This window comes from Thermobia domestica, chromosome 11 (assembly GCF_964235325.1).
Source record: "Thermobia domestica chromosome 11, izTheDome1.hap1.1, whole genome shotgun sequence".
Lineage (NCBI taxonomy): Eukaryota > Metazoa > Arthropoda > Insecta > Zygentoma > Lepismatidae > Thermobia > Thermobia domestica.
The window spans coordinates 17,699,481-17,714,276 of record NC_137464.1 but is presented as its reverse complement, the minus strand read 5'-3'; the positions used below and the strand labels follow the sequence as shown (position 1 = coordinate 17,714,276).

The window sequence follows — 14,796 nt, the reverse complement described above, 5'->3', positions numbered from 1 at the left end:
TGTATTTTGTATTATAATTAATGTGTAAAAGTGTATGTTCGTGTAGCGAAATGTTAGATATGTAAGTCAAAGTGTATGACAATTTTTAAATGTAAAAGACGAAAGGTAAACTGGATTATACTTGAAATGCAGATGATGATGACAACCAAGTTTAAGAAGTTCCACTAAGCAAAATACAGCAGTTTTTAAAGTATTTACTACTACTAACAATTTATGTGAATATTTTTTATGAGTACATGATTATCAATAACTAACTGGCGATGTACTGAAGATTGTTATTAACAACATTGTTACTTAAACTGTTACTTTGACGTTGACTTCAACTTCAACGTTTGTTTTTCAACTTTAACTGTACTTCCACTCTAACTAATTCTGACAAAATAGACTGAGGTATTTATATAACAAAGATGCTTGCATTACAGCACGTGGCTCCCAAAATTTGGATTAAAATCATACACGTGTGTATGAGATTTCTCGGAAGAAATCTTACTTAACCAGTTCTTAAAATTGAGCGTTATGTCAGCATTTTGGATTTTACATAACTTACATAACACTATTTGTTGCAATGTGCTTGTATTAACATAGAACTACAAAAATACTTACATTCACATAACATCATTTTAAACAATTTACAACATTAACAATATTTGCAGACTGTTTTATAAAATTACAAATACCAAAACCAAAACAAATAAATTTTAATATTTTTTTACAACTGAAAATTAAAATGCACAATATTTCTAATTAATAAGAATAAAATATTAAAATCCCTTGAAAAATAATAATACAAAATTAAAAAAAAAAACAAATTGAGTGCAAAATCATTGTGTAATATGCCTAATGGTGTGTCTTTTGTGAATTCTTCCAATGTAGTTCTCTTTCGTTGCAGGACAAATAATGCTTCATCTCACCTTCATCATTTACTCCTTTGTTTGCCTTCTTTACGGCAAGCAGATCAGGTTGTGCGGAAATTCTGGATGGGCGTTCGCAGGGAAGGAAGGGTCCATATGAACAAACTGTTCTTGGAGATGTTGGAAGCATGTTTCCGGTAGACTCCTGGGGTTGTTAGAAACCCGCTAGAATAAGACTGAACGGATGAAGCGCTGCTTCTCTGGGGCTTTGTATAAGAGAGACACTGCACACACACAGATGGTCCACTGACATATATCGGTTGTGTTGTTAATATATATATATATAAATATATGCATTGAACAGTAAATTTTCGAAAAGTTGTAACGTTTGTTAAGCAGATGAACACTTATTTGAATTATCTTTGAAAAGAGGATTGTTTTAAATCTTATTGGAGCTAAATCACAGCTTTGTATGTGATATAAATTGTTGAGATCTTAGTAATATTATATGACCAATATGAAATAAGGGGGGGAAAATAGGTACGATACAATACATAATGTGTGTATAAGTGTAAAGCGTGTGTGATTAGAAATGTCTGTCATACCACATGCAATATATATGAATATATATATGTATGTTATATAATATTGGATGCCCCACCTATTTTAACATGCCATATTGTTATGTCTGTAAAGCTCACTCTCTCCACTCCAGTTTTTAGTGTCCGTGGTGTATGATGAGCATCACTTTTTTTTTTTTTTAATTCATGAAACTGGTAATTGACTAGCTAGAAAATTCAAATAAATACATGGAATGTGGGAAGTAGTTTATATGGCTTTTCTTGGGAATGAAACATTCTTTCATTCGATCGGCGCTCAATTTCAACGGACAGTTTCCCAAATATTAATACGGGAATAAATTATTTTTTAGTGTCTGTTGACTAGAGAGAGGAAGTATTTTATATTTTTGTTTTTATTATTATTATTTTAAAATTATTTTTGCAATATTCATTGAATGATGTAATTGATATACCATTTGAGATTTCTTTTGAATCTCAATTTTGAAAAGTGAATACAGAACGTTAAGTTGAAGCGATTTTTTTTTTTTTAATGTACTATTATAGTTGATATAACAACCGAATTGGTGTATTTTCAAACACTAAGCATAGGAGATAGTGCTAATCACAATTTTAAATGCAATTACCTATGTTCTGTATGTTTCCTTTATAGGCAATTTTTGGTCTATTTAACACATTGTTCGCGTTTTTGTGCTTGCTTGGTTTGGAGGAGAGATTTGGTAAGTAAACTTATTAGGTCAAGCGAATAGGATGCTTGGTACTTTATCGGAATAAAACTTTTTTAAAAGTCGAATTCGAGAACGGAAACGAAACACAATATCAATACCCGAATTAAAGAACATATTAGAGAATCAAAAAAGCCACAAGAAGAGGGCATGTCAGGATTGGCGCTATACTTAAAACAACATAAACACAATATAAAGCAGGTTAATGTAATAGATTCAGCAAAACCAAAGAAACAATGGGAGATTGAAGAATCTTTTTTTATTCATAAATATAAACCAGCTTTAAATGTGGATTTTGGCAATATTGATACAACCTGGTTACCTACCTTTGATGTGTATCTTGGATCTGGCAATACTGACGTAACATAAGACTTCACGCTTCCTTCAACTCAGCTCATTCTTTCGCACTGTGCTCTGCTCGTGGTATTTTAATATCCTTTATGTTATATTTATCCATTCTGTTGTATGTATTCCTTTCTCTACACTTTTTTTTTTTTCTCTCAACCATTATTATCCTTGTTACCTTACCACTTAAGACGGAACTAGTTTGCTGTTCCGACACGTATGAAAAGTTTCTAATTTCTTCACGGAAGGATTTATTGGTAAGTAACTAATTCTTTATTAATTCGAATTCGAGAAGTTTCTTGGCAGAAGGCGCTATGGGTTCTTGGAGACTTTTCGCATTCATTTTTCAAACTGCAATTCTGGTAAAGTGTACGACCCTCGCTTGGCCTTGTAGCTAGCACGCTTGCCTTTGGTGTGCGTGATCCCGGGTTCGCTTTCCGGGTGGGGGTACAATTGAACGAAAAAAAAAAAGTGGTTCGGATTCCACTATAATGAGTAGGTCCATGTCTCGCGTAGCCACCCATGCATAATCGTAGAACCAAAATCTGGTAAAGTGTTCAATATCGTGTTGATTGAACCTAAACGTAAATTCTTACCAAAGCAATCTGACTCGAAATATTACTTATAAAGGAACATACAGACTATGTAACTAGACGTAGTCAACGTTACCGCAATTGGCCGTAATCAAAGAAATTTAATTATTGTTTTGTACTTTTTTCGTGCTCTTTTGTGTCTTTAGTAATTGCAATAGGTAATGTACTATCAATGACCAGTTCTTAACCAACGTAATTGATTTGTAACAGCACGGTGTAGTTATTTAAAATTCGAGAAGAATATAAGAGTACGAAGGGAAAGTAAGACAAAAGGGCCTTACATATCTGTTAATAGGTATTCATTTTGTCTTTTATTCGACTGACATTTTAAATGTATTTTGTTGATTTTTCTTTCCCATACCGTCGGTTAATTACACACACCAGTTACGATGTTTCAGAGCAGCTATCATGCGGTTTATTATTATTATTACTGTTGTTATTAGGAAAGGGATAAATCAAGACATTATTATTATTTTTTTTTTTTATTATTATTTTTCAAGTGAGCCATCAATCTAAGAGATCTGCATAAAGGTGTGGAGGAGTGTGCTTTTAATTATTATTATTATTATTATATTATTATTATGAAGTTTCAGTTGTTATTATAGGGTCAACAAACAATACTCATTGTGTTGATCTTATGATTGACAGTGTTAGAAGTTCCTTAAGGATCTTGACTTAAAAGACTGATTTCACAAGATCACATACGATGAATGGTTACAAATAAAGCTAAAGATAAGTCTGTGGTATATTTTTGTTCTAAAGACTGTATAAATGTATTAGGCGTGTGGATGTTGCCGTTCCATGTTGCTGTAGATATTTGTGTAGAGAATACAGTGCATGGCAGCTTTTATTGTTTAAATAAATGAATAAATAAATAAACTGTAGATGTGATCACAAAGTTGGCACCGGTCTCTGTACAGAGGAGCTATGCATTAGTACAGATTTTTTTTTTTTTTTTAAGTAAATTGTTTTCTCATGTTTTATGTGTTACCACAAATTAAGTTATGGGTGTGTGTTTCTCTATTGTGTATGTGAATCACTCTTTATCTGGGTGAAGTGATTAGTGATATAAGTATTCAATTATTTACTGTATAAAAGAAATCATACCTGTACACAGATACACACATTTTTAGAAGGAGAAAAATATCTTGTGGATGTTCTTTTGTGACGATATGTATAACCCAACTCTGACACTCAAGTACAAAAAGCATAATAAATAATTACTGTAATGAATGCCATCTAAACAGCCAGTCGAGCTGTCAAAGCGGTAGAATGCAGGAAAAAAATGCTTTATTATGGTTGTATATATATATATATTTAGTATTTATGGGGCTATGTAACGGAAGTCAATAGTAGTTAATGAAAGCTCAAAAGGAAAGTGGTCAAATAATAATTTGTCAATCTTTTTACATATGTTTTGCTCCTGTATGTTGTAATTTTTGTGAAGTTTATCGTGAATGCCTTTGGTGCTTATTTTCTTTATGCTAGTGTAACTGTATTGGAGAATGATGGTTTAGCAAAACATTAAAATGTGTCTTGTAAAGCATAATTTCTCTGTAATTAGTCTGTGTACTATTAGTGATTTTTAAAGTTTATTATATGTTAGTTGTCGTTAAGACATTATTATTATTATTTCTTTTGTTTTTTCGGTAAATCTGTTTGTTCTTTATCTTTTTATAATGTTAATTTATTTGTTGACTTCTTTTTTTTTCCCCTTTATCTTGAACTATCGCTTTCTTTCCTAACTTTTCGTGTGCGATATATTTCTTTGTATATTATTTGTATTTGTACAGATAAAGTAATTTCTATCTATTTTGTTTACAAATTTGTGTGTGCGCTTTGTTCTAAAACAACTCATTTAAATACCTAATGTACTGTATTTTTTTTTATTTAGAGACTTTGAATTCATTCAGGTAAGTTGGATATATATATATTTGTATAAACAGATTGAATTTCATGTATCTCCAAATGTTAGCTTAAGTAATTAAGGAAACTTATATTGAGATGTAGTGTGTTAACACTTAAATTATGACATTTCATTAGTACATGTAAATACTTCAAATATTTGGATTTTATTGCAGTATACTTTCAAACTGGTAAATTTCTTAACAACGTAAACAAACTTTAATTGAAAAAGCATGTACAGGAAATCTAAATTAGAAATTAAAAAAAAAAAACTGTGTAAGATATTTTTGTATAGGAACATAGTTTCTTTTTTGAGTCGAAACAGACAAATGAAACAAATGACTTACTGACAGGTAGTTAAAAGCATTATCATAAAACTCAAATAAAACTCCGTTGCATTATAAGAGATGCAGCCGACACTTCGTCAAACAATGAGGAAAAACTAAAAGAAAAAAGTATAAAATGAGATTTATAATTAAGCAATGTGAAGTTTGACGCCACATTGGCATCCAGAGACTCTTTATATACTTCTTTCTTCCTTTATTTTCCCCCTGTTTGATGAAGTGTCAGTGCATTCTTGCTTTTTCATTTGCGTCCTATTATAGTGTTTCAATCTGTTTTGGTTATATATATTTTGATGAAACAACGTAAAACTCAAAATGTGTATCAAAGAGTTTAATTTTGCTTATTGTTTTGTGGTTGAAGATGAGACAATTTGGAAAACTTAATTTTAGAAGTTACTTGTATTGTAAATGCTATTTGTTTCCTAAGATCTAAACAATACATTAGTTGTGTTATTCTTTTACGTACATTTTTTAAGTCAGTGGTCTTAAGTCGGAAGAGAAATCAACAAGAAATAATATCGAAGAATTATTTCGTTGTAGGATTTTTTTTTAAATTAAACCTTCTTCTTTCACTTGCTTAAATTCACTCTATTAAATGAAAACTTTGAAAGGTAATACGCACTATAGTTCTAAATTAATTAATCCCTTAAGGACTCAATTATCAGGAGATTTTGTAGCAAAAAATATCCATATTTTTTATTGCTTGTTTGAATTGTTTGAATGTAGAAGAGTACATAATAGAAATATCTCTTCATAATTTTTTTTCAGTGCGTAAAAAAATGAAGCTAAAATACTTGCAGATTTTTATCCCAAGTTATCTCAGGGCTATAAGAACGTGGGACGTATAAGTATAGGTGAAATATTCGTCAGGGACGATATTTATTGCTAAATGATATACATAGTGTGTTGTGGAATACATAATAAAAATAATGTTTCAAATTTCCTACTTGGTATCATGTTTTTTATCCCGAATGATATAGAGAACAACTACATAAAATTCAACACTGATACACTAGTGGCGCTGCATTACAAAGGTGCTAGACACTCTACATTACCCCTAGGGACATCTGTTGCGCAAAATAAGTACTTCGAATACTAATAGACGGCTTCTTTCGTGATAAGTACAAAGGAATAAGAAAATTACAAACGCAACGAGTTAACTCGAGGAAAAAATAATTACAATTAAAAAAAAAAAAAAAAAAAACTAGGTAACTCGTGATACGTCCTTAAGGGGTTAATACTGACAGATTCGTTATTAAAATGTAAATGTCTTTGCATAACAAGCATCTGTCTGAAACTTTATGACAACTTTTTGTTCGATTTTTTTCTCTCTGAAAATGTAATTTGTTTTATATGTGTTTGATTTGATACTGCAATAGACACCTTGTGATTTCATCCAAATGGTTTAAAAAGAACACGTGTCAGAGTGGGTTAGTAATATTAATCAACTTTCAAACATGTTTCGCCGTTTACTAGGCTGTCAAAAACCTTCGGAAAAGTAGTTTTATTGCAGTATGATAAAAGAAAGTGAAAATAAAATTTAAGGAGAAGCAATAATTCAAATAAATATCGTGATACATCGTTTTACTTTATGGATAAAAGTTAAGCTACTTACGAAATAAAATGTGCGAGTACTAATAATGAATAATACATAATCACAGCTGTGATATAACATGCTTAACATGTTTTTCGACGTTCTCGTTGTAATCGAAAATATTTAAAAGTTTGGGAAACGGAAATCAGGTAACTTTGTAATCCAATGTTAAAATTTCGAATTGTCAGACGACAGCTAAGGGGAAAAATCTGCTGATAACTTCGTTACGTGCATTTTACATCAGTTGTAAATATTTCAGAGATAAAATAAATGGAGTGAAGAAACATACCACCGATTGTTAGCAATGTAAACTATTTACTTAATCGTCATGGTTATATGGGTTTCTGTAAGTTTGAAGAAGCAAATTTGAATGTTATATCCGGAGATTATTTTTAATAAATTTGATAAATGATAGACATTGAAAAAAAGGAAGAAACTGCTCAGTGCACCTCTGATAAACAAGCTATCTGTCGTGACTAAGTACCTGATTACACAAAAACTCAATTGGTAACAAAAGTGCAATTTTGTCATAATTTTGAGTTTTCATATTCAAAGAAAGAGAATATATTGTTGCGTAATAATGCCTTTGCAGTAACTTTTTTGTCTGTTGTGTTCCTTCTTCAAAGATTATATATATAGTACTTTCTTTCTTACTGTAAATTTTACTATATATATTTAAACATCGTATTCATTAGGTTTTTATAAATGTTTTCGTTATCGTCCTGCTATTATGTACTGTGTTCTAAGACTAGTGATTATTTTTCGTTCTTTTTGTCTCTTACCTAGTGCATATTTCCTAACAATGGCTTTAGTTTGACTTAACCTTTCTATGTAATAGTTTGTATTCATTGTTCTTAAAACACTCTTCATCATTAGGTTTATAGAATTCTTCAAGATAGAACTGATCTAATGTGTAAAAATTATGGATGGAAAATATTTCAGTTTATGCCCATATTAGGATTTCGGGAGCAATTTAATACATAATACACGTTCACAATTTGAACACTTAAAAAGTAGAGAATTGCTGTGAAAAAGTCTCGCGTAGATAATCTAAATGTACAGGGTTAGCATAAATGTTTAATTCGTTTTGAAAAGGCTATATTTTCAAACGTATTACACGTGTACACATGAAAGATATATGAAAAGAACAACAAACTCACCAAGTTTGTACTGTGTAGCAGCACGAGTTCATTATCTTTCCGATCGGCTGTGACAGTGTGGTAGTACGAGGTTAGTACGTGTCGAAAATGGAGGGAAAGTAAGGAAAAAGTTTTTGTGTGCTTGGATTATACCAGATGTTCGTCTATTATAGCTGTACACCGCGCTTTCAGAAGAGAGTATGGCAAAGAACCGCCATGTAAACAAAGCATTTTGCGATGGTATAGGCAATTCAAGGACACTGGTTGCTTGTGTAAAGTGAAAAGCACCTGGCCTCCCAGGTCTCCTGATTTAACACCCTGCGACTTCTTCCTGTGGGGTTTGTTAAGAACCTTGTTTACGTACCCCCACTACCACAATCCTTAGTCGAGCTCAAAGAACGCATCATTGCTGCAGTGCAGACAATTGACAGGACTATGCTACAAAATGTATGGAATGAGCTCGAGTATCGTCTGAACGTGTGTCGTGTCACCAAAGGGGCACATATTGGACATTGGTAGAGGTTGTATAAACTTGTGAGTTTGTGGTTCTTTTCATGTATTTTTCACATGTGTACGTGTAATAGTTTTGAAAATATAGCCTTTTCAAAATGAATGAATCATTTATGCTAGCCCTGTATTAATCAGAGTACAACACATTAAACGCTACAACGACAATAAAAAGTAGTGCATGAGCGCTTGATAATTGTCAGTACTGCTGCCCGATCATTTTATGCCGAAATATCGCTGTAGTAGCTCACTTAGTGCTACATTTGCATGGCTGAATTAGTCTGCTCTCAGCACCAGGAAGCGCAAGTGGTGTCTTCAAAGAGTGACAATATGATTGTTTATTTAACTTGGGTTAAAAGAGTTAGAAACTTAAAATATGTATATGTTAGTTGACAAATTGCATATGTGAATTAATACCCGTGAATCTAATACGATACATTGTCATTCTGTTTGACAATGTTTGTATCTACTTTGGACAGCTTTCCCACAATTGTGCATTAACAATAATCACGTTTTCTTTAGAAGGACTAACATGTAGAATTGCATGAAATATAAATATATCGAGCAAACAAGAGTAACCAATCCTACAATTTACGATATCCAGAATCTTCATTCACACTTTACTGTCCGCTTGTAAATTCCATATACATTGTGGAAGAGTTTATTTCACTTCGAGTAAGAAGTAGCATGTTGCCTGTACTATTGTCAAAACTATTAAAGAGCTAGTTTCGATAGGACTGGATTCGTGCTATAATAGCATTCTTATTGAGTAATGAAAATTATATAACAGTTCACATTTTTAAATTGATGTTGATTAGTCTTAACATTGTAAAGGACTAAATACAAGGATATATTGTGTAATTGCTTTGCAGTACTGCGTTAGTAATATATCTGTTCGAATAAGAAAGTTATCTTTATCCTTCTAAAGAGTCCATATATATATATACCATTAATGTGCACATGGGTCATTGAATGATTTCTGTAGTTATTTGCCGAATTTCTTTTCGTAGCTTCCACAACAAGCTCTTTTTCCGTAAAAAGTTTATTTGAGAGAGTAGACAATTTTTTTAAAGGAAAAAAAAAAATATGATCAGTTGAGATGTTCATTTTGTTACTAATATCAGCGTTGTAAGCTCGTGTCTTGTATTAATTAATAATAAACGTTACTAGTGTGACTAACGAAGTACAAAATTCAACCTCGTGTTTTAATGACATCCAACGTGTTTTAAGAACAATGTTTAGAAAGTAGATTTCGTGTTTTATTTTCAACATGGAGAACTGTGACAATTTTGAAACTCGGTATGTAATCCCACACTGTACAAGTCATTCTTTCCAGGAAGTTGTGGTAAATTAAATATGTTAGTATTTTTTTTAAAAAGTAGTGTTTTGTATTCTTTAAAAGTACTCATTGTTAATTTTGTACAATATAAACACTTTTTACTGAATACATTAAACTGTTACATGTTACAAAGAAAGATTTAATTTTCCAACATTACTGAAATACCATTCTTACTTTAGAATAAAGAAAATAAATATTTTTCGCATTAAAATCTTGAAATATTTTCAAATGGTACACAAGAACACATTTTGTAGTACTAGAGGGCTCTATTGTAGTATTTAGATTTATATTTCTGGCTAGACAAACTGTTGTAATGAAATTGTGACGTATTTAATAACATTGTTTAGATGAATGAAACAGTGTTTTGCAAGTTATCTAACAATAAAGCAGTAGTTGCACATGTCAGAGCAAGATAAAAAAAAAAAATACATAAAAATGGTTGTCGTTATTAAAATTGTATGCTAAACTGATGATAGTGTAATAGAAATGAAAGTTAGAAATAATTCAGTAACAGTGTAGCAAGAATCATCGAATCAATGTATATTTGTGTGTAACATATCTAATATCAATCTGTAAATGATAATCCATAGTATAATTCTTTGTCTATTCCGAAGTTACTGAACGGAGCATTAACGTCGCGAGTGTAAGTGGCATGGTTGTGTTTATGTTGTTACTTGATGTGCAAGAACGCTGCCAATTAGCGTAGTTCTAATAGAGTAAGCTAGTTTTTTTGTTGAAGTTCATATTAACATACAAATGATCATCAGGATGAGTTATGAGCAAGAACTATCATATGACGTGTACTTTGAATTATAATTAATACATTAGCACAGGCTTTTTTCTTAAAAGAGTATTATGTTTTCAAGTGCTCCAAATTTCTGTTAAATTCCTTTCAACGATCTAGTTCTTTATTCAAAAACATTTTTTCATACCGGGAACCGTATTCAGAATTTCTTTGATGGAGAAGGCGAACTTTTTTCGACTTCGTTATCGAAGAAACTGAGAATTATTTTACAATGTATATTGGTACATAATTGTAAACGAAAGATTTTTCAATACTTTTATGTTTATATATATAATGATACAGTTTTAATTCCTTGCGTTCCAGATGTCATTTTGCTATGTGTGCGCTGTAATACCAGGTTTTCATGTACTGTTAATAGACTGTCTAGATCGTTATATAGGGCACAGTTATTGTGCAAGCGCGAGGATATCATTCACATTACTGATTTTTAAAAAAACGCATTGCGGAACATTTGGACCGAAAAAGGGAAATTTTGATGTCCTGAAGGGATTATGTGCTGATTCAGGTTGGCAACACTGATGGGAGATCAAAGACTAAGTTTTTTTTCTTTTTTTCGATCTCGAAATACAATATCGAAGTTGCCAATTGTTCATCGTCAAAACAAACACGTGTATGTCGTAATTGAACGCATGTGATGCCAGTTGTTTATCTTGAAAACAAACGTGGCTCCCTAAAGCCTGACATCTATGAGACAAAACATTTTTTTGTCAGTAAGGTGCTGTCACTTAAGGAGAAATAGTAGAATTAACTCTTCCTTTGCATTCACTAAAAAATTTCATCATCTCCAGGATTAATACGACCTTAAAAAAAGAATAACGTTTTCATGACATTCACCTGGATGTCACTTGTGTTTTGCAAGGGAGTATTTTATGACATCACATGGATGTCACGGGAACGCAAGGGGTTAAATCGTGCGATTTTTCTTGTTATTAGCAGGATTTATTTGTAACAATTTAATCTTCATTGCTGACCAGAATAAAAAAAAAAAAAGCGAGAAAACTCTTGCTTAGTCATAACATCCTTTTGATCACATTTTATTTTGTACACAATCAAATGGAATGAACTACAAATCCAAGGTATGCAATAAGTGTTACGTTCTAACAAAACGAATGTGCATAAGCAGCAACAGAAAAGCAGTAAAATTATAACCATGAAAACAACCGGAGCCTCCATACTGGAAATACCAGTACATAAATAAGAATATTTCTTACACATGTATTCTATTTAAACTGATTTTCTTTTTTATTACACTTTTTTAAATTCCTACTAGCGTTTGTGGGTGGTTAGCGTATGCATTTCGTAATCGAGAGGTCTACTTTCGAATAGCGGGTGAGCTTTTCCAAGGATTTTTCAGTTCCATGAGATGGATATGGTTATCGCACCTTTAAAATTCCCAAGTTTTCTTTCACTTATTAATGTTTCAGTGTAAAATTGCGTGTCGGTCGTATTTAAATTTTTGTTAATAAATAAATAAATTGAATACTTACTTTTTAACACCTTCAGCCATATTATGTACCCTTGGAATTCGTGTCCTTGTCCATGGAGTGGTGGTACAAAAACATACAATTTTATCTTTATTTTAGGTGCGAGCACGGTCACATAATCGATTACATCTTATATTCGTTCCCACATTCCCGGATATTATCTGAAGAGCGGTTGATTTCAATAGAGTTATCTCAGTCTTAAAGATAAAATACTTTTGTAGTTCAGTTCATACACAAAGTAATTTACAAGAGAACAGCTGTATTTTGAACGGTGCTATTGTCTCAAAATTGTTCATTGTAACTATTTGTAAAATGTTTGCGGAAAAACAGCTCCGGAAAACTACCGTAACCTCTCCATTATGAGGTGAATTCGCTACTTTACTCATTCTTTTGATTAGATAAGCGTGACAATTACTCCTCTCCATTTTGACAAATCAGTGATGTTATTACGGTTATTTACTACTCAATAAATATCTCATGTACCCAAAATTTCCTCAGTGATAAAAGAAAGGAAGGATATCTTCAAAAAAATATTTACATATGTTTATGTTGAAAATTCACATACTATGTCATTAGGTCTTAAGTATCTTAAACCATGTTTCGAATTCGAAAGTTTCTAGTAAACATTTAATTACTGCGTATTAAGAGTTCACTTAAAAAAATATGGTTAAAATTGATCGGAACCGTTACCTTAATATGAACATTAAAATAATGATTGTTACGCTTATGTAATTTTGTGAATAGAGTACTTTGATATCCGTGCAAGAAATATATTATTTACTAGTTTCCGTAACAGTTCTCGCTGCTTTAACTGTAACTATTTGTCTGATTTGAACTTTAAAAATATCTAGGATTAGGAAACTGAAAAATAGAACAGTTTGTCATAAATTTATGTCCTTTTATATCTATTTTGTGATGTTATGTTCAGACTACTAATTGATTTTTTTTCTGTTAATTTATTGATATTTATTGTGACTTCCTTTCTTATGGACTGTTCAAGTCATGATAATCACTTTCTGTCTGTTATTATAGTAATGATCCTTGTTTTGAGTCTATCTCACAGTAACCAAATTAAGGCAAATATTTCAGTGAACCTTCTTTTATTTCCTGAGTCATGCGCAACAAAAGTGTTCTGTATTGTTGTATGATTTATATCTATTTTATGTAGTGAACCTAATCTAGCGTCTTTGGTATCTTTCAATGAGGCTTCAGACTTTCAGCCAGATGCGCATAACCAGTTAGACACAAACCATGGCCTTTGCTATGACAACAGAGTAGAGATAACTGACATAAGCATAAGCTTTGATTTCTTTTTAATCAGCTATCAGGAGCAAAATGTGTAAACAGTATTCTTAATTAGAATTTAAATATAAAGCTTAGTGTGACATAGGATGCATGAAAAGATCATATAAATTATTTATAATGCCGCTGTTTAAGAATTGCAAATCAATAATAATAATAATAATACTGTACAGTATGTTTAAGGTATTTTTTTGTTTTCTTCGTCGGGTCTTTTTATTATTAAATTTGAGAACGTGGTTATTATACAGTTACATGAAAATAGGCTATAAGTATCCATAAGGGTTGACATGGTGTTAGGATACCTGTTATATTTAAATAAATTTGTAAATTTTACTACGTATTATAGTCTTGCTGTTAGATATGCATGTAATGTGTTAGCTCATGGGAGAGGCCCTGGGTATTGCAACATAAACATTTTATTCCAACAAGTAAATAAAAAAAAGTAAAGTATTCTACTTGTGACATTCATATGCCATCAAATCAGTAATTTTGACATCCATTTTCTTTGTAATAAGATTGTGTAAGACTGATTGTAGGTGCCTTTCTCCCTGTGGATAAATTCGGCCTTGTGTGGGTTTGAATTGCCTAGTGCGCATACCTTTCGTATATGTAGGAGGAAAAAAAGTAAAAATTTCGATGTTCGTGTGCATAAGTAGGCAGAGCAAGCCCTCTGTTGTGCAGAGAGTTTAGTCACGGCCACCAATTGTTGGGTTTTTCTGTGAATAAAACAAAAAAATGTTGAAAAAATGAATGTATTTGTGTTGTAGCAGGGAGTAACGTAGTTCTCTATTATGACCTGTCCTTTTCTGTTGACATGGGGGCCAACAACCTGTGTTGACAATTGTGTAAAAGTGCTGTTAACTGTTTTAGATGAAAATGTGATTGTATGTAAATAAATATATTTTTGTTTTACAGAACTTTTTCTTTTTTTTTCAATTAGTTGTTAGTAGTAGTGCTAGTAATTCCAAGGTTTTTTGTTAATTTTATACCCCCTCATTATGATGATCAACTGTACCCTTCGGCTTCATTACATTGAGGTTGAAACGTTGAATATTAACAGTGGAAGCTTTATGAGTTCCAGTAGCGGCTCTTGAAGGAAGTCACGTCGGTAAAAATTTAAATTTAGCATATCTAATGTACAATTTCTTGTATACAGCTGCCAGAAATTGTATGAAGCTTTCTTCTCTTAACGTGTAGTAATTAAATTTAAATTTATCTAGTGTGACTTCCCTCTAGAGCTGCCATTGGCTGAATTCATTTATCTATATCACTAGGATTAATTACC

General features: G+C 31.6%; 1 protein-coding gene across 3 annotated transcripts in view; it reads left to right on the top strand.

Moving 5' to 3' along the window:
* The window catches only part of ERR (estrogen-related receptor), a 217,040-nt gene extending 202,612 nt beyond the window's left edge, over positions 1-14,428 (top strand). For all 3 annotated transcript variants that reach the window (XM_081730137.1, XM_081730138.1, XM_081730136.1), the window contains one exon: positions 890-14,428. In XM_081730137.1, the coding sequence (XP_081586263.1) occupies positions 890-1,052 (163 nt within the window). In that variant the 3' untranslated portion in view covers positions 1,053-14,428. The remainder of the gene's footprint in view (positions 1-889) is intronic.
* Positions 14,429-14,796: the final 368 nt, after the last annotated feature.